This window comes from Asparagus officinalis, chromosome 7 (assembly GCF_001876935.1).
Source record: "Asparagus officinalis chromosome 7, Aspof.V1, whole genome shotgun sequence".
NCBI classification, from domain to species: domain Eukaryota; kingdom Viridiplantae; phylum Streptophyta; class Magnoliopsida; order Asparagales; family Asparagaceae; genus Asparagus; species Asparagus officinalis.
The window spans coordinates 36255714-36276668 of NC_033800.1; the positions used below are offsets into that span (position 1 = coordinate 36255714).

The 20955-nt window shown below is 41.3% G+C and overlaps 1 protein-coding gene across 2 annotated transcripts; it reads left to right on the plus strand.

Moving 5' to 3' along the window:
* On the plus strand, positions 1996-7305 carry LOC109849733 (protein TRIGALACTOSYLDIACYLGLYCEROL 4, chloroplastic). Of its 2 annotated transcripts, XM_020419598.1 has the most exons (6): positions 1996-2295; positions 4095-4329; positions 5111-5465; positions 6101-6438; positions 6832-7038; positions 7178-7305. In XM_020419598.1, exons 1-5 carry the CDS (start codon positions 2024-2026, stop codon positions 7027-7029), a joined length of 1398 nt encoding a protein of 465 aa, XP_020275187.1. In that variant the 5' UTR covers positions 1996-2023; the 3' UTR covers positions 7030-7038; positions 7178-7305. The 2 variants fall into 2 exon arrangements, with proteins under 2 accessions (XP_020275187.1, XP_020275186.1); XM_020419597.1 differs by having other exon boundaries at positions 6832-7305.

The window sequence follows — 20955 nt, forward strand, 5'->3', positions numbered from 1 at the left end:
CTTGGGCGGGCGTGGGGCTAATGGAGAAAATATTAAAGTTCATGGTGGTTAAAGGTGAGCATAAACAAAGTTTAGCGAGACTTATCATAAAAACAAACCCAAAACTTCAGCGTTCAAGGCGCCTCCGTCATGTAAAAATTAATCTTTAACTAACCTATAAAATGTCTTCTGGACTTTAAAAACCCACTTACACATAGCATGGTTTTATTCACCCTGTCACCCGATCCCCGGGGGGGGGGGGGCTATTCGAAGCGGGAAATATACTACTTATAAAAGAGAATACCCATGTCAAAACTTCTGATTTCCTTTCTCATCCTCTAAAATTTTGATAATTAACAATTATACCATTACTTTTAATTAATCTTTAACTAATTATCTATAACATCTTATTAATCGGGACCTTCTTACTTTCCCATGTATTTAGGTATTCACTAAAACTAGTGTGCACCCCGTGCAAAACACGACTTCAATTTTTTTATTTCTGCTACAATAATTCTATATTTAAACATATTTTTTATAAGTGCTACGATAATATTTTTTAATGTTACAGTATCTCGTCTGGGTTACAGTAATAATTCTATAATATTTTTTATTGTATCATAAATAGTGAACTTTAGATCCTCCTGTTTGTGCTACAGTAATAATACTATAATAATTCACTGTAGCATGAATAGTGAATCTTGGATCTTCCTATTATTATAGAGGAATAGATGTAATTAACATAAATACCTTTACAATGATAAGAAAATTTATAAAATATGTTATAATTTATTATATATAATTATAGATAATTATTGATTATAATAAAATCGTATAAAATTATTAGTGTAATAAAACATTTCATAAAATAACTATACATAATTTATTAAAAAATATATTATTAAATTATTAAATGACTATTTATAAATAATATTCTAAATAAAATAATACATCGTTAAATATTCTTAAAAGTATATTGCCATCCACTACTTATAAATATCTTATTAAATTGTTAAATTCCTATTATAAATTATAGTAAAATAATAAAATGTTATTATAAATAAAATAACACGCTATTAAATATTCTTAAAAAGTTTATTATCATTCAATAAATGCTAATAAAATTGTATAAATATTTAATAGTAAAATAATATAATTATTTTAATATTATAGCTTAACTAAGAATTACACTATTATTTAATACATTAGAGTGAATAATAGTACTATAATTATACTACATATAGATATTATAAATAAGAATAGTTATAAATAGCATATAATTTAGTATAATTATTCTAAGTTACAAATAAAAATATTATATTATATATTTGTTCTAAGTTAATTATTCTAATCCTTTAATTTGTGATAAGTATCTAAATAAATTATGATTAATTATAATAATTATCTATAATATAAAATTACTCATACAATTATTTATACACAACTTTATTTATTAATGTAAATATTTATTAATTTTTCAATTTAATAATTTATATTAATATAAAAGTTATTTCATAATTTTGTACACAAAGAAAAAGAATTGTAGACAAAAAATAGTATGTGTACATTATACTAGTAAAGGGAAAAAGTGAAAAAGAGCTGCACTGGGCCTCGAAAAACCCACAACCCAGAGGCCCAACAAACATCGTCGTACAACACCACGCTTTTAATCCATTTCACTCTTGGACAAAAATCCCACCAGGGTTTTAGAGAGAGAGGAAAAAAGAAGGCGATGAGGAGGCTGAGATGGTTCACCGACGGCGGCCAATGGGATCTTGACATGGAATCTCCGGTAACGATGGAGGGCACTGCCCGCGCTGTGCCCGGAGATCCCCTCCCGCTGGGCCTATCGCGGGGCCCACGCGTAACCCGGCCCAAGCAGCTGGACTTCATGCACCGCTTCATGGCGTCTCCGCTCGTCCCCTCCTACGCCGGCGACCCAGAGGCCCAACAAACATCGTCGTACAACACCACGCTTTTAATCCATTTCACTCTTGGACAAAAATCCCACCAGGGTTTTAGAGAGAGAGGAAAAAAGAAGGCGATGAGGAGGCTGAGATGGTTCACCGACGGCGGCCAATGGGATCTTGACATGGAATCTCCGGTAACGATGGAGGGCACTGCCCGCGCTGTGCCCGGAGATCCCCTCCCGCTGGGCCTATCGCGGGGCCCACGCGTAACCCGGCCCAAGCAGCTGGACTTCATGCACCGCTTCATGGCGTCTCCGCTCGTCCCCTCCTACGCCGGCGATCCCTCTAACGGCGGAAGAGGCCTCCTCTTTCACCACGCCCACATCCTTCATCTCGCCGAGAATTGGTACTCAAAATTTCACCTTTGCAGATTACCCCTCAATTGAATTCTTATGGCTGATTCTCATTGCAGTTGTTGAAATTGTTAAGATGGAAACCCTTTTGAAGGTCAACCCAAATGCGATATGAATTGGGTTTTTCTTTGTTTGGGTTTCCATTCAGTATTTTCGCTTTAAAGGATTTGCCCAAAAAGAATTAAGCTCCATTAAGTTTTGTTCCTGACTCTAACCATGCTATTTGGCACAATTCAATGGTTTCAAATATCTCTACCCAATCAATATGAATTTGAATTCAATGGCTAAAAAAAAACTATTGTGGGATTGTGGTCTGGTAAATTTCAATTTCATCAAATGTTAGCTGATATTGATTTGGAAGTACATGTAATAGTGTGGACCTATATCCATGAAAACCAGGTTTATGAAGTGCAATATGACTAAAGCTTTAGATGTATTTGTTACTGTGTAACAATGTTGGAAAATAAAAAACTATGCTACGCAAGTGTTATTTGGTATAAAAGCTCTTTTTTGCTACTTAGAACTGTGAAATAGTGCAGACGTAATTTAGCATCGCAAAATTTCCATATAGTGTGCGCCTATGTTACGCGCCATAAGACATGCAATGTAGCTTGCATTACTCACATGTCAACTAGGTTTATAAGCCCAACGCTGCTCGCCAAATTCCTTGCCCCTAACTTTTCCCTTCGGGCCCAAATCTCTAATTCCTCAAATTTCACCTTTTCTGCTCCTTTTTTGTTTCTTTTTTTATTACTTTTTTTTTTCTTTTTTGCATAGCCCATTTTAGTTGTTGGGTTTTTTGAGGACGTGAATGATTCTCACTGCATTGTTGAAAATGATTCTCACTGCATTGTTGAAATTGTTTGATGAAATTTTCAAATAGAGCCCAATGGTAATTTGAATTCAATGTCTATTCAAATGAAAATAAAAAATGTGTGATTATGGTCAGATGGGTTTCAGTATCATGAATTATTTGTCGGCATTGGTTTGCTGGTAAGTGTAACACATAGACTTTTAATTAAGTTAGCTCATTCGAAGAATGTGGCCAACATTTAGAATTAGGGATTAGAGTTAAGTATTCTTTTTGACAGTTTACACTTTATAGTCTTGTTTTTTTTCCCAATGGAGCTGCAGGGTTGTTTTAGTGCAATGTGACCAAAGCTTTAGATGTATTTTTTACCATGAGAGTGAGGATAGACATGATAAATTAATTTGCTTTTATTTTTCCCTATGAAATCATACGTAATACTTTTAGTGCATGTGGTATTTAGCTAGGCTCTTGACATGGAACATTGGAACACTTTATATTGTTCATTTGGTGATGGCTCTTTGTTAGGTACTTAGGTTGTAGATTGGCACTTAATTATAGAAGAAATAGACAGATACAGTATTGTGTAATTGATTTTAAAGATAGTGCTACCAAACTACTGTATTCTGTAAATCTGATAAAAATGATTTAAAGTTACTGATTAAAGTTTTATGCCATCATGTAATGTAATGACTTTGAAATAATTTTGATGAAAGAGCTGAAGGGGGTTATGCATTGTGTTCCATAAATTTTCATCTGTATGTTCCTGACATTAATTTGAATCACCACTAGGCATTATGTATGCACTAATTTTCTGCTTGAAGTTATTTCTTCTACCACTTGTTTTTTTATATACTTGATTAATAGCCTCTTGATTTTTTTTCACCAGAACCAAACACATTTTGTTCCTACACGATTCTCAATTTTCCTTGGTCCTTCTTGTATGTTCTTTCTTTTCTTGGGTTCATAAGTAAAATTTTGCAGGTCCGCAACTGTATTGGAGCAGTTGAATGTGCAGAAATTATTTTCTTTAGTAAAAGAACATGTATCAAATCAAGATGAAAAGAGCTTATGGCTGAAGAGCTTAGGACGGCATATGGTTGACATATTTTCTCTTGGTTTTGGCACAGAATTATTCGTGACACCTGAGTCGTCTTTACTAGTTGAAGCATATAATCTTAAGCAGGGAACTCGTAGTAAAGCAACTTTCCAGCACAAGGCAAGTCCTTTTACTAACTTCTAGAACTTGACGACTATCAGTTGTCCTTTAAATTATGCATTATGGGCGAAGACAACAATTTATGAGGATTTTCCTTTTTGCAGTGAGAAAATGCTTTTTCCTTAAAGATTGGTTTTGCTGTATTTTCGCTTCATTGTCTTTTGAGTGATTATGTTCAATCTGATTAGCTTTCTCCGTGGGGTTATATTTGTTGCTAGAATTATATTGCAGTCACTGTTTATATCTGGTGGACTATATATGCTACCATTCTCTTTCAATTTGATTGTTGCACTCTAGAGTAGTTTGATGAATATACTGTCTTTTTTTAAGTGAAGATAATCTGAGCAACAAATTAATGCAAACAGTTATGCCATACTATGAGATATTCTGTTAAAAACAACTACTTTTACTCTGTAGTTTACCACCTAAGTATGCTTCTGGTCATTTGCCAATGAGTGCTTCTTGTTTGTGAGCATTTCATGTGGTTCTTTTAAAGGCGTTTGTCTGTGATGATTATGAGTGCTTGTTTTCGAACCTGATGTAGCATCTTATATGTCAAAGATATTTATTTTTCTCTCTTAAGAGCATTAAATATTTGATCAAATGCTCATCTCCATTGTCGTATACACAGTAGTGCAAACTCTTATATATTGTTTATTTTGCTGCGCATGTTTAAGGTTGTGTCCTGCTTTTTTATTATACATAATTCATGTTCACTATATCCTCAACTTAGTGGAGTTTGTTTCTCTCAGTAGAATGTGATTCCTGATCTGATGTGCAGTTTCCTCAACACAATTTAGTAATGGAGGCTGTTTGTCCTGGTCTATTTGTTGATAAACACGGCACATACTGGGATGTACCATTGTCGATGGCTATTGATCTTGCTTCAATTACTTCAGGTTCTGGCTTAAGCTATCACTTATGCTTACAGCATAATAGTGGACAACCCAAGCATTTTGGTGGTGATCAAACCAGTGAAATACCTATGTCCCTTCTGCCTGGTTTATGTGCTAAAGCTGCTGTTTCCATTAGAAAGAATATAGACATTTGGAGAAAGAAAGAAGGCAAGCTAAAAATGGTTCAACCATATGATGCGCTGCTTTCAGATCCTCACGTTTCAGTATCAGGAATCATAGGTAAGCCTTCATCTTAACTTACATGCAATTTGAGTGATCCGTTCTTTCACTTTTCAAGTGATGTGTTACAAATTTAGGGTTAGTTGCACATAGACTCCCTGAGTGAATTTGGAACTTATTATCCCTCTAATATTATTTTGATTTTGGTAGATAGACTCCATGTGTGAAATTTTGACTCTTTTACTCTCAGGGGGTATGTTTGTCCAAAAACAATTTTCTCTTCCTATGAGGCTAAAGGAATATTAAAGAAGGGAGAAAAAATCACTCAAGTGGTCTATCTGCCAATATCAAACTAGGGATAATAAGTTTCAAAGTCCAATGCTACTGGGGGTCTATGTGCAATTAACCTAAACTTTAATCTACTACATGAGTACATGGGCAGTCTTTCAACATTGTCACAAAGTCTTGTTTGAACAGCTTGAATAATGCCAACCACTGCCATTGAAATAGTATGGTAGAAAGTAATAGGACTTATGTACTTGTATCTCTTTTGTCTGGTTCACCCATCTCTATTTGTGAGTTCTTTCTTTACCACGAGCTATTGCTCATTAAAAATCCACAGTGCATATTAATCTGAATTTTTATTTTCTTTTGTAAACAGTGTTTCATGCTCAAGCATTCTTCCTTTCTTACAGGTGCAGCAGCCATTGCATCCCAGGGAGATAAATTAGCTAGGCTTTCTATAGAAGACGAGACAAAGACACTGAAGTCATTTTCATTATATTCTCAGAAAGATAATCGTGCTCTCTTTGCTGATCTCTTTGCCGTTGTCTCTTTCTCTGCACAGCATGGAAATTTCCAAAGGCTCTTTCTTGATCTGACGAGGCTAAATGCACGTTTAGATTTCCGTTCAGTTTCAACTTTTGCAGCTGGTGCTGTTTGTCTTGCAGAAAATTATTACAATTCTCAGCGACCAGATCTAGAGGCTCTCCATGCTGTTTGTCCAGATCTATCGGTTTCACTGCAACAACAGGTACACACTGGAGATTGTCACATCTGGCTTACATGCATTTTCATTTCGTCGATACTGCTTGAGAAAATTTGAAAATTTAGTGCAAGTGAAGAAAACTTGCTTTTTTTGGTCTGGTTATGTACAAGAACTGTGTGAGCAAATGCTTCATCACTATGTTTTTGGGTTCAGTTCCATGAATCTTTTATCTTCATTGACCTTAGCAGGGGTCACCTCTATTGGTAAAGCTTCGTCAAATTTGCAAATTGATGATCTTTGCTAGTGTTTCACTATTTTCATTTGCGCTATAATGATCTTTCAACTATGATTATATAGATTTTCTTTTGGATTATATAGATTATCGGTCGAAATGAAGTGCTTTTGTTCTAACGTAAACTTTATTGGTTGAGAATGCAGATCGTCGGACCTTTCAGTTTCCGTGTTGATTCTAGAATTAAATTGGATCCAAGAAACAATAACTATTTTGCCCAGCTTGATGAGTCGGTTTTCGCGATTGATTGGGCTCTGAAGGTTCTTGGCTCAGCGAAGGCTTCTTTCTGGTATGCCCCGAAGCAACAGGAGGCCATGGTAGAGCTACGATTCTTCGAGAGCTGATGAAATCAGGTACAGTTTACCTTAATGTAATTCTCCATCGTACTTTACTCAAATTTATACCCAATTATTGTATGCTTGTCTAGATGTGATCTCTTACTTTGTTGACTGTATAGACCAATTTATCCAAGTCGTGTCGTGTCATTTTCAGTTCAGTGTAATGAAAAGGATGGAAACGAAATGTATCAACCTCGGGGTTGGATTAATCTCTGCCATAAGACCAATATGGCTGCCTTGTAAGAAACGAAATGCGTCAATCTCAGGTTTCGATTAGTTTTAGGGTACACTTCACTAAAATCCCCGTAACTTTGGCCCTTTTTCAGATCATACCCCTGAACTTTTTATTTTTTTAATTCCACGAAAATGCCGTAAACTTTGTGTGGTTTTTCACATCCCCCCAACCCCACAAAAAAAAAAAAAACCTTTTATTCCACTAATCACTAAAAAGAATTTTTAATTTAATCAATCTAATGTAGTTCCTCACATGCCAAGAATGCGACAAATAAAGATGAAAAAACCCTCGAGCCCTCAGAAGATTACCCTTTTATACTTTTTATTATTTTCATTAATTTTGTGACGGCTGAGGGGGTATTTTCCGCTTTTTTGTCACATGTGTGGCACATGAGAACTTGACAATCTTATTTTGGGTGGTCAGAGTGAAAATTCTTCAAAGAGTTTAAATGATTAAAAGAAGCTCAAGGGGTTATCCGAAAACCCCCTCAAAGTAAAGGGGTTTTATGAAATTAAAAAGTCTAAAGGGGTTATCTGGAAAAGGGCTAAAGGTAAGGGTTTTTTTGTGAACTTTACCCTTTGTTTTATTCACCCTGTTCTGATTTATCATGGAAAAGTTGTAGTAATATGAAATTTTAGGCTTGTGGCATTGTTTCTGAGGGTTTATTGTTTTTGTAATGTTTACACACTGACTTTTGATTTATTTACATATACAGCGTAACGCTTCATTATATTTTGTGTTGTGTCATGCACGCGACATGCAGGAATATTGTTTGCTATTAAAAACTTGGCATCTTCATTCAAATATGTATCTAGTCTATATTCTCTACATAGTTGTTTTCTATTAGGGTGGCATTAGGGGCACACCCCAACCATAACTCCAACCACACCCCCTCTCTCATTTGCTACAGTGCATCGGGCCTCATATGAGATTTTAAAATTTTAAAATCCCATGTGGGGTCCGGTGCACTGTAGCAAATGAGAGAGGGGGTGTGGTTGGAGTTGTGGTTGGGGGTGTGCCTCTATCATTTTCCTTTCTATTAAAGGCATCTGCATCTTGGTTCGGATTCTTTGAATGCCACTTTCTTGTGCTCACAATCCGCATGGGAGACTTCATCAGTATCCTAAAGAATAAATTTTCACTGTAGACCCAAATGACCTTTTAATTACCAAAATCGACTTTTTTTTTAATTACTAAAATCGACCCGTTTTATGCCACGTAGGCTTAATCCCGTTTCCTAATTAGTCGGGGTTGCCAACCCCGACTGTTTATGAGTTGTTAAACCCTAATTAGAAGCCTTAAAACCCGATTTGTAATACCCTAAACAGTCGGGGTTGGCAACCCCGACTAATTAGGAAACGAGATTAAGCCTACGTGGCATAAAACAGGTCGATTTTAAAAATTAAAAAAAAAACGGTCGATTTTGGTAATTAAAAGCTCATTTGGGTCTACATTAAAAATTTGTTCTATCCTAAAACAGAAGCAATAAGAGTTACGGCAACGTGCACAGCCGTCACTTTCTTCGCTTTTCCCCATAAAGTACTACATTAAAGCTGAAAATATGATTAAGAATCCAGTGTAACATTTTATTGTTCTCAGAAGAGTGCAGTTTATTGTAACTCCATGTAACTTTTTCCGGTTAATTAGCACGTAGATTCCTTTTCTTCTCATCTTTCTTTTCATCTTTGTTCCAATTGTAGGTTGGAAAAATTGCAATAGAAGAGAATAAAGAAAATTGACTTGTATTCCTTTAATTCCGATTACAACTTGATTACAAAAGAGAAGAGAACGAATTTGATTCTCTCCTTTGTTTAAAACTGGGTTCTTCACGGTGGCGATGGAGTGCCTCCCTCGAATGCTCGCGTCGAGTTTGCTCTCCGTTGACGATCCGCACGTCTTGATTCACTGGAACGATGTCTTCTCCTCACGATTTGACGTTGTGGAGAACTTGCGTGGCAAGTTTTAGAACTCTTGATGAGTTGATAACTCTGAACGAGTTTTAACTCTTGAAAAAGAGTTGATTTGAACCGAAAGTCGGTTATAAGCCAAGGACAGAGGCTTTCTGTTGCTGAAGTTGAAGATGATCTTCGTTGGAAGATGATGCCGATCTCCTCAAAAGCCTGTCTCCAGTGGTCGATCCAAGCCAAGAAAATCCAACCTTGCTGCCCACTCTCAGATCCGAAAAAAAATGCCAGCCCCTAACTTAGTTGAGTTTACCCATATTTATAGGGAATTAAGGGGTGTAACCGCCCCCTTAATTCTCTCCATAGTGGGGCGGAAATCCCTCAAATCTTTAGATCTTTAGAATCCAACCTGTGTGGTTCAGATGCCAAAAATCCAACCTTGCTGCCAATTCTCAGATCCAAAAAATCCAGCCAAAATCCCCCGCCGCGCCCGGAACTCAGTTGAGTTTATCCATATTTATAGGGAATTAAGGGGTGTAACCGCCCCCTTAATTCTCTCCATAATGGGGTGTAACCGCCCCCAAATCGTGGGAAACGGTTTTAGAACCGTTCAGCTCATGTTGAATGAGTCAAACAATGCCCACGTTGGCGTTCAGGATCCTAACTCCACATTTTAGACTGGAGACGCGGAGTTGGGTACCCGCAGGGCGTAGAAAAACGCGAGGGTCGACCTTGGTGTTTTTGATGTTGTGACGCGGGGTTCGACCCTGGCGTTTTTTGATGTTGTAACGCGGGTTCGACCTTGGCGTTTTGATGTTGTAACGCGGGTTTCGACCCTGGCGTTTTTTGATGTTGTGACGCGGGGTTCGACCCTGGCGTTTTGCTGTTGTAACGCGGGTCCGACCTTGGCGTTTTGATGTTGTAACGCGGGTTCGACCTTGGCGTTTTGATGTTGAAACACGGGGAGGACCTCCGCGTCTTGCCTTGCAGAGATTATCACCAAGTAATCTTTTTTTGTCATAGCGTTGCAAAGATCATTGTCTTGTAATCTTCGTCTTGGCTCCTTGAGAATATGAGAGTCGTCAGATTGTAACTCCCGATGTTGATTGTGAAGGCTGTTGAAGTAGAGCTTCCATCAGTTGTCATGAAGGTCGTCAGATTGTAATCTTCAGCAATCTACGTGAAAGTCTTCAGATTACAGCCTTCTGGAAGTCGTCAGATTGTAACTTCCATCATCGCTGGTTGATGGGGGATAAGCTATCTATTGTGATTTTTTTAGACAGCCTACACATCCTCACTTATTTTTGGCAGTAGTTAAAATATTCTATTGTAAATTCGCATGTAACACTTACATGCTAATTTTAGAATTTTAAAAAAAAATCCTTATATTTTGCTAAATTTATTGTTAAGCCTATCTTAATTTTAGTTTAAAATAGAACAGATCTGAGGTAGGTTTAAAATAGAATTAAAATAGACAGACTTCCCAGTAAATTTAACAAAATTTTAGGGTTAAAAAGGTCTAAGATTAGCACATGAGCATAATATGGATATTTTCAAACATTTGTTCTCACGTCTGCATAACAAACGGTACCTAGGTGCAAGTTTTTAGGACTTCAGGGTTTTTGGAGGGTATGCAACTAACAATTAGGTATTTAACTGCAAATTAGCCATATTTTCATGAAAGTATTCTTGATCTATCCAACCATAGATCAGCGTACATGCCTGCGCGTGCCATACCATTTTATGAGCAAATGCTTTGGTAGCCCATGCATACAACTGTGACTTAGCTGACTAGTTTAGTTTTCATTTTATAAGAGCAAGTGCATCAAGCTCCCGGTTGGGAGTCCTAGTCAGCAAGCTCTCAAGAGCTCTCAAGCATTTTGAAATAAAAAATTATAAAAATAAGTTTTGGTAGCACCTCCTTATTTTATGAAGCTCCAACAATATAAAAAAAAACTCCTCTTCTATAAAAAAAACCTCACTTCTATTGCAAAGATACAAAGGCCAAAGACTTTTTTGTAAAAAAAAATATTTCTTTAAGGCTTGGGTTTAAAAGTAGGGGGGTTTTTGTAAAAAAAAAATTTTAATGCTTAGGAGCTCTCAAGAGCTCTGGTGGGCCCCACTGGCCACATCAGCCCAGGGAACCCCTTGAGAGTTTGTTGGAGGGGGGTTTAAGAGCTTCCACCGCCACGTAGGCCTTGAGAGCGACGGTGAGAGCTTGGTGCACTTGCTCTAATAACATTGAATGATGAATGATTAATGGGAGAGTAATAATTAACTACGAAAGGGACTACAAAGCCAATCCTTTTATGAAACCCTGGATGAGGAGATCACTCTACGCTTCTTTAACACCGAAAAATAGCAAATTGATTTATTAGTTTTTCAAATATACTTTCGGTTCGTGTGAAGTGAGTGAGTGACTCCAAAATAAAGAAACCGAAAAAAATAATAATACTTTAAACTGGGTTTCCAAGAAATTCTTAGAATCTCAGCCGCCCAATTTTTCTTGATGGGCTGTTTACGATAAAACGTGGGCTTATGGCAAGCACCGTTATGGACAAGTAACAGAGAGATCGACGTGATTGGTGTTGGTTGGATCCGTCCTGTCATTTTGGTATTTGTTGTGGGCCCATCCAATAAACGAGGTTGCTTCATTAAATTCAGGTACAAATACGGACAAGAAAGCACACGTGACCCCTTCACGGTTCACAGAACGGCTAGTAATTTAGATCTAGCTAGTAAATGTTATAATTTTAAATAAATCATAACTGTTTTGAAAAAAATTGTTATATACATCAAGTAAATCTAGGAAGTGATTGCTTTTTCAGCCAAGCCATGACTTGGATTTTCTTACAATCTCTTTTAGATTATAATTTGAATTGAATATAGATAAAGTTGCTAATCATTTACTATAGTGCGCTATCAAGAGATGGAAATAATAAAATTTAGATATGAGTAATAGCGTTGATATCATCACGGCCTTGTATTTTGATAGCTCATTTATCAAAATGAACAATATGTTCAATCCATTATCTCTATTATTATATATCTGTTATTATTTTAGGCTGAAATCCATTTATACTAAAATTAATTAAACATCGCATTTTAGAAGATCAAATTATAAAAAGGGATATATGAGAAAGTCGATCTCTATATAGTTGAAGCAAAGCTTTACTTTTATTAGATAAATTCATGGCCATCAATATCCTCTAGTCCATTTCTGCATCACATAGATTTTGCACATCTAGATTTTCCCAAAAAAAAAAAAAAAATTGGACTTGGGCTAGTTCAACTTTACGAAGGAAAGTTAGAAGTTAAAATCTCTTCATGCACCATAATGAAAACAGATTTATTTCTCTTTTGATGAAAGGTCGTTTTCATGCTATCAGTGCCCTCTTTCTTCCGAGACGTTTCTCTTCGGTTTAGACAAAAGGGTTAATCTCAAGTATATGTAAACTTTGGGGGGTTTTCCACGTAAGCCATGAACTTATTTAATTTCACATAACCCCCTGGACTTGTAATTGGTGTCTCACAAAATATGCACTTAAACTTTAAAATTTTCTTGTGGAATCCCTATATGCAATTTGTATATAATGTAAATTTCTTTGAGAGTAAAAACCAGCAATTAGGAGAGGGACATGTTACTTATAGATAACAATGAGTATTTTTTTTTTCCTCTTAAACAAAGTGTTTGAGAATTGTTTTTAAGGGGGTCTGGTGAAAAATGCTAACTTCAGGTGTTTTATTAGACGTCCAAAAGGTCAGAGGTGCCATGTGAGATAAAATTAGTTTACGGATATTTATGTGCGAGACTATGACATATGATATCTACATTTTTTTCATTATGTTTTAAGGGCATTTAGAGAATTTTAACAAAAATTTAATAAGAAAATAGAATGACATGATTGATTGCACCCAAAATCTTTCTTACCGCTGCTTTTTGCATCAATTAAACTTTGAAGGCAAATTTTCTCATTTTTTCCTATTTTAAAATAGATGAATTTTTTGAAAAAAATTCAATGAATAAAGTTTAGTAATAAACAGTAAAAAGTTTTTTTTGGGTGGGAGTGGGGTCTGTAATAATTATCTGTGAAAAAACCTTAGGTTTTATTAAAGACACCCTAACCTTCTATATTTCTATAACGGACCCACAAATCTTGGTATTTTTAATCTAGACATCAAATTCTTTAAGTTTATCCAAAGAGCGCTCCAAATCCTCTATATTTCTATATTAGACCCCAATATCTTAATATTTCTAAATAAGACCCCAATTTTTTTAAAATTTTCCCAAAACAGACCCCCAGTTAGATTTAACCTCAACTTGTTGAATTTTTATGTTAATGCTAGATATTTCATTTTGATGAATAAATTTTGTTCGTTTTTTATGGGTTATTGTTAAATCGCAGAAATAGCGAAGTGTTAATCCTCCCCCGAAGTTAACACGTGTCCGATATTAACTAAACACCAGATTGACCTCGCCCTATGCAGGACGGCTCAAGTGATGTCAACGCTCGACCTTTTCCAAAAGAGACTGAGTTAAAAAGCGTCCTTACTCGAAATCCGATGTTAGATTTGACCCCACGCCTCTTCATTCTACAAGACCTGGTCGAGAACTTCTGAGTCCAAGATGGCCGAATAAAACAAGCATCATTTTTTACCCTCTCGAAAGGGCGAGACGAGAGGCGGTTGTCCTCGAATTTCCTGCCGGCAATCGATCACCATCCCATTCAATGCATGGTCGGAATCATTATTTCTCTAGCCCCAAAAATATTATTTGTAGGATCTGAAATAGATACACTAGAACACTAGAGGGGGGGTGAATAGTGTTCTTTTAAAATTATTGCAAAGTAGATAATAAATTACAAAGAAAAATGGCAATCTCAGAAATTTGCAAACACAAACACAAGGATTTTATACTGGTTCCACCAATCCGGTGTACATCCAGTCCCCAAGCAAATCCCGCTTGAGAGTTTTCACTATGATTTTGAATAAACTTACAAAATCAAACGCAAACCTGACTAATTTGCAAGTCCCTGCAAATTGCAACACCAATTGACAAACTCCTTGCCAATTTGAACCTCAATCTCTAAGCCAAGAGATTAACCCTCTCACAACCGAGAGAAAACTTGTTGTAACAAGAACACAATGATCCTATAAGCCTTGAATGTGTATTGAAGTGCAGCAGTGGCTTAAGATACTTTTAATCTCTGTAAAATTGCCTAATGATTTGTTTTTGATGAAAGTATATAGGCAATTTCAGAAACTCTTCTTTTTTAGAGAATCAGAATGTATTTCACTTGAAAAATTGCACAAAGATCAAAGCTTATGGGTATGTATGCATGTGCAATTTTTCTGAACAAATAACCTATATATAACCCTTGAAAAGACAAGTTTTTAAAGTTTAAAAACGGCCAAAAACTGTCAGATATTCAAATTCTGAAAACTGAAAAACTGTCTGATATTCAAATTTTGAAAACTGAAAAACTGTCTCTTCTCTGATGAAGCCGGATTCGATCAGCTTCTTTACTTCAGATTCGATCGCCTCCATGATTTGGGGGCGAAACCGCCTCTGCTGTTGTTTGATCGGTTTGGCGTCAGGGCTGATGTTGAGGCGATGCGTGGCGACCCGCGGATCCAGGCCAGGCATATCCTCGTAATTCCAGGCGAAGACGTCAATGTATTCCCGTACGAGGGCGATGAGATCCTCTTTTTCTTGAGGAGGCAGACTGCCGCTGATGAATATGGGTTTGGGATTCGTCTCGGTACCCATGTTCACCTGGAGGACTTCGTCTTCAGTTGGTGGTTCGCGCTGTTCGAAGCGACTGTTCCACTGGGCGCTAACATGGCGATCCCATGTCTCGTCGTGAAGTGGAAGTTGTTCGTCCTCTGCCATTCCGGCGGGGTCTACTGTAGCCATGTTGACTGTAAGGCCATCGAACAGATCCCTTACGCTGACGTCGGAGTCCCAGGCCGAGGTTGTTGACGACTGATCCCCTGAACATGCGTAATCGGAATCTTCGTCGACGTAAAAACAACACTCCGATGAGGAGGAGGAGTAGCCTAAGCCTCTCCTAGTCCTGTTGAAGTAATTTGAGGGCTTCCCTTTGGGGACGTAGGCGGGTTTGATGACCGTCTTGCGTCCTCAGCCGTAATTCAGGCCCTCCAAGCGAGTGATCGAGGTCGTACCCCATGTCGCTCATTATGCGCTTTGCCACTCGACTGTATTGCGAGAACTGGGGCGCTGGGTCTTCGTCCTCAGATTCGTCCCATAGCGTGCGTAGGGGGCGATCGATTCGACCGAAGATGATGTCTTTTCGATACCTCTTCCGTGCTGGCACGACGAATACAGCTCGCGATGGCTCGATCGGCCGCGTCTTGAAGATGTATGATGAACATACCGGCAAGTGTAGAGAAGACTCACTGTAGAGTGTCGACCATGAGTTATTAGGTGCGTCATCCTCGGACGAGGAGCAAGACGACAAATAAGCAAAGTCGGATTTCTCATTCATGATAAGCTTTTCTGCCTGAACGGCGTTAGTTACATGGTGACTCTCGTAACCAATTACAATTGACTCAAAGTCGTTCAGAATTAAGCTGTCACCGTACTCAGGCTCGCTGTCCGCCTCATTGCCACTCTCCAGTTCTTCCACTGGTGGCTGGTCGGGATCCTGGTACAGCAGAGAATCCGCGAAGTAGTTCTCGACCCCTTTAAAGGGATGTTTGTCGGCCACTACCGTTCTTACTCGCTCGTAGTCGTCCACATACTTCAAGCACTGGTGTAGTGTGGACGGAACGATCCGGTTGCCATGAATCCACGGACGCCCCAGGAGTATGTTGTAGGAGGGTTCAGCATCGATAACGTAGCACGTCACCTCCGTCTTCATGTCGCCTATCCGACACTTCAGGCAGATTTTGCCGAGCGGCCGAGCCCAAGTGTTTGATTAGCTTCAGGGGCACGATGCTCAGTGCAGACCCCGAATCAACCTGGATCCGATCCACTTTCGCCGAGCCGACGTATCCTATGAAGTACAGCGGCCGGTCATGGGACGTGCTCTTGATGAGCATGTCCTCAGGGGTGAAAGTGATGCAGGGGATCTGTCTCTCTGAAACTTGGCAGCAAGTTGTACAGCCTTGTTCGGTCTCCATTTCTTTTGAGAAATAGGTCAAGAACGCCTCTGCGTCGGCCAACGCCTCTTGTAGGGCTTCCCGGGTAGGCCTGGATAACCGGAGGAGATCGTACATGGTGATTCGCGCGGGGATACTTTTTAATTGCGCGAGCACGTTGAACCGGTAAGGCTGACGGCTTGAACTTGGTCCATCTGGATTGGGAGAGATTGCTGCGGCTGGCCTCGCGGGAGGTCCTACCGGGTTTTCTCCCCTCGCGGGGTATTCTTTCGCGAACTCCTTTCCAGCTCTCGTGGCGAATACGTTGGTGTCTTCTTCAGAGTCGGTTAAGGCAGTCATCGCCGCGTCATCTCTATCCAGGATGGCGGAGACAACGTTGCAATGTTTCCTCTTAGCCTCCTTGGAAGGCTGTGTAGTCCACTGCTCGTCATCGAGGAGGTCCGGATGGACCCACATCACCTGCCCTGATGGAAGAGTTTGTGGAACCAAACCCTTTTCCCGCTGGTTGTGAGGATCGTCGTTAGTGATCTTTAAAACCGCCTTGGGGATAGGAATTATCCCCGCCGGGGCTTGAACCTCCGGGAGACCTGTCCCGAAGCTCAAAGTGACCATGTTCACCGTCACCTGCTTTTGGACCTTCTCTTTCTTCAAGACCCCCGCATCGTAGAGGGCCTGGAGTTTGTCCTTGAGGACGTAGCACTTGGTTGTGTGATGGCCAAGGAATCTGTGATATGCACAGTAACTTGGGTCACCGGTTTTGTCCGCCTCCTCAGGCTTGACGGCTTCTGGCAACTTAATTCGCCCACTCTTGAGTAGAGTGTCGAGAGTCGCCACTACCTGGTCTTCTTTGAAATCATATTGCCGCTGGGGGCGTGGTTCAAATTGCCTGGGTTTCGGCTTTTGAACGAACTCTTTTCCTCTCGACCGAGGAGGGTTCTTTGGCGTAGCTGGCTCTGCTGCTCCCTTTTTGGACTGTGGCTCTTCGGCCTCCAGCCTCTTGATCATATTTTCAACTTGCTCGCCTTGGCGAACAAGTTCCTTCCAAGTCCGGGTCTCAACTGCCCCTATTTTGGACAGGATATGGATCGACAGATTGTTGCGGCACATCTCAATCAGCGTCGCCTCGGAAACTTGGTCCCGACAGTGGACTGATCGATTTCGAAATCTCTTTACGAAGTCGTTAACCGACTCCGACTTCCGCTGCTTCTCCGCTGCTTCTCAGCAAGGAGAGTGGCCATTGACACTTCCGTGTCGTCGTCAAAGAAGCGGGCGAGGAAGAGCTTTTCGACGTCGGCCCATGCCTTGATGGAGCCGGGCTCCAGTTTGCGGAACCATTCAAAGGCCGCCCCCTTGAGGGTACCTATGAATAGTCGAGTGAGAATGGCGTCGTTCCCGGTGAGGAATCCGGTCTGCGCCATGAAGTAATAGATATGTTGCGAGGGTGACCCCTTGCCATCAAACTGCACCAAACTGATAGGCTTGAACTTCGCTGGGTATGGGACCGTGTCCCATTCGATAGGGTAGGGACGTACCACCCCCAGCTTGTTTGTTGCGAGGGTGACCCCTTGCCATCGAACTGCACCAAACTGATTGGTTTGAACTTCGCCGGGTATGGGACTGTGTCCCATTCGATGGGGTAGGGACGTACCACCCCCAGCTTGTTCATATTTTGCTGAAGCTTCAACGCGTTCAGCTGGTCCTGAAACTCGTCGAATCTTTTGTCACGGGTGCTATCCGCGGTGTGCGACGTTCCTATCGATGTTTTGGAGGAGTAATCGGACTGTCGGTCATCCTCCGTGTCGATGGTCGCCTGCTGTGCCTCCAACTTTTGAGCCATTGTCTGCTCGTGGTTGGTATCGGTCATGTGCGCCCTCGCCTGCGCGTCTTGACTTGAGCGCGAGGTCTGAGATGTGGCCGCTGCCGAATGAACTTCGTCTTCGCCGCAGGAGGGAGGTGCTAGGGTGGAATAGTCGAACCCAATACTTACCCCCCTGCGACTACGGGTTCGCTGGAATATGCCTTCCTGCCGGCGTCGAGCGGACCGGGTATTAGGTCTTAAGACGGAATCCGAGTCTGGCGAGTCGGAGAGTACCGCCTTCCCTTTATCCGTCATGTTGACTGTGGCGGATGAGAGTTCCAGGTCGTCAGCAGCGCGTCTTTTCTGGTGACGGCGCCTTCGACGGGAGGGCCTTGGTCGAGAGGACTATTGAGAAAGCCTCTCAAACACCGAAGGTTTCGCCATTCCAACGCATTGGCAGTCGGCAAGGACTGTGTGGATGAGTCTCTCTTAATGACACTGAGGATTCGCCTCGTGAATAGTGCGTTTGCGAGTCAAGAATTCTCTGAGGTCTTCTACGGGTGGTTGGTGACAACCCCCGGCCTCAGAAGAGTCGCTCTGGTGAGCTGACGAGAGATTTTTGGGCGCTCTCTCTGGCGCGCGTTGGGTGGAACGCCTTGGTGTTGGAGTCGGGCGATCTCGCCTTGACTGGCGAGTCTTCGCGCTTGAGCGAACTCCAGTACGTGGGCGGGTTTCAACCCTATGTTTAGAAGAGCGGGTTCGGGAGGAACCGCCTATTTCCTTTCCTTTACGTTTATCCGCCAAATGATTATGGCGAGGCTCGCCAGCCTTCGAGGATTCGCCTACTTGGGTAGGCTCGTACGCTCAGTGTGTTTTATTCGCATCAGGGATATGACCTGAGAAGCGAAGTCCTCCTGAGCGGATGGCTCTGCCGTCCTCGGTTGGCGCTCCTGATTTGGAGGGCCTTCCGACGTCGGGCAGTTTGCCTTCCCGTCTAGCGTTTCTCGGGCCTGTATGATGGTTCAGGCTATTATGAGAAATGGAGGTTTGGACTCCCTGTCTGACGGGTGTTTGCCGTCGCTGTTGGTTAGTTCTCCCAGCGGGGTGAACGTCACCGTGAGCTGTGGTAGTGTGGTTTGTGCCGGAGTGAACCGGCGCTCCCTCCGAGGCAGGTGTCTGTGTGGACCGCTTGGCGATCCATCTGGCAGACCCTTGCCTCTTGTGCTCGATCTCTGGCTTGGCCTTGATCGATTGCGAGGGAGTGGGCTCCTCCGATGAGACTCGGTTGGAACCCTCAGGTGCAGAGGCTTTGACCGTCTGAGGTCGGCCTCGGCGCACAGCTCTGTGGTGTTTGCGGGACGCATCGCCACCAGAGGAGGAGGAGGACAAGTATTCTTCGTACTTGGCCTGGTCAAACTCGATTTCTAGGAACTCTACTGTCGTCCCGACAGCAACCTCATCAAACTGAGCCACCACCATTTCATTCGATGAAACAGCTTCTCCCACTGTGGTCGCCATCTTCTGTAGGGTGAATATTTGATTTCCCGAAAACAGGGAGTGTTTGTTTGTATTAATAAGAAGGCTTATTACAAACTAACAAATCAAATGTTTACAACAGAAGCAGAGGGAAAGCCCTCTTTGTTTTGTGTGGGGACTTTAGGTGGCTATAGGACGCTTCGCTCGATGCTCGTGTCGAGTCTGCTTCCCTTGGACCGTTCGATCGAGGTTGCTGGAGAGCCTCAGTACGCAGTAGAAGCTCGGGGCAATAGAGTTCGATTCTGCTTAGTTCACCGGCAATCGGAGCTCGGAGCTAAACAGTGATGCTGCAATGCAAAGGTTATGCAGAGAGCTTGGTCTCAACTCTTTTCTCTAAGTTTTGCGACCTCTCCTCCAGTGTGCTGGAAGGGGCTTTTAAATGAAAGAAGGACAGCTTGACTCCTCCTTGAATTGTGGGATGTGACCACATCTTCTTCAGAGACGTCTAGCTGCTCCTCGATACCATGAATGGTCATTCCAGGGATTGTGCTTTATGTCCTGTCACCTACGATGGGAAGGCCCATTCTTGTATATGAGGCAACGAACGACTGCTATCCGAGTGGATTTGACCAGCATTAATGAACCGCATTTATGAGTTCGCAGATCGATGAAGTGTCTGTCCGATCACTTGTACTGTGCGTGACCGCCCGGCGTGCTTTGAGCACGGTGCTTTCTCCTTTCCGGTCAAGAGAGGCGGCGAAAAAGGTGCACAGTACTCGAGTGGGTCTAGCCAACTTGTCGAGTGCCGGCGGATCCAGCTCTTGACTCAGACAGCCGAGGTGAGTCGCATTTATGAATGCTCAGGTTGACTCGACACCTGTCCAGGCCTTCGTGCTGTGCGTACTGCGAGCGGCCGTTTGACGGTCCTGTGGTACTGTGCTCTCTCCCTTCGGGTCGAGAGGGATGGGAAAGTCCAACTCAGCACGTGGGGTAGCGGATACCCAGCTGTACTGACGGGCTTGGGGTTTGCTGGCGGATTCGCCTCTGGACTCGGGCAGGCGAGTTGAGTGAAGGGCGAACTTCCGCCATCCTGATCGATCTTAACTCGTGCTGGCGAGCCGACCGTAAGGCGAACCTAGAATCGAACATATCTGACGTCTATGCGATTTAGGCCCGTGCCAGAGAACCGAGCGTGCGAGCTCTTCTCGCAGGCGAATTTCCTGTAAGCCTATAGAGGTATTTTTTACCGTCTACATCGGTAAAGGCTCATCAAACCCGTTGATGGCTAAGGGTTTGCCAAAAATCCTATATATGCGAAATTCTCTGACGCATCAGCTTCATTAGTTGGTCTCGTGACTTGAGCATCCAACAATTTCAGAATAAGAGCCATACAT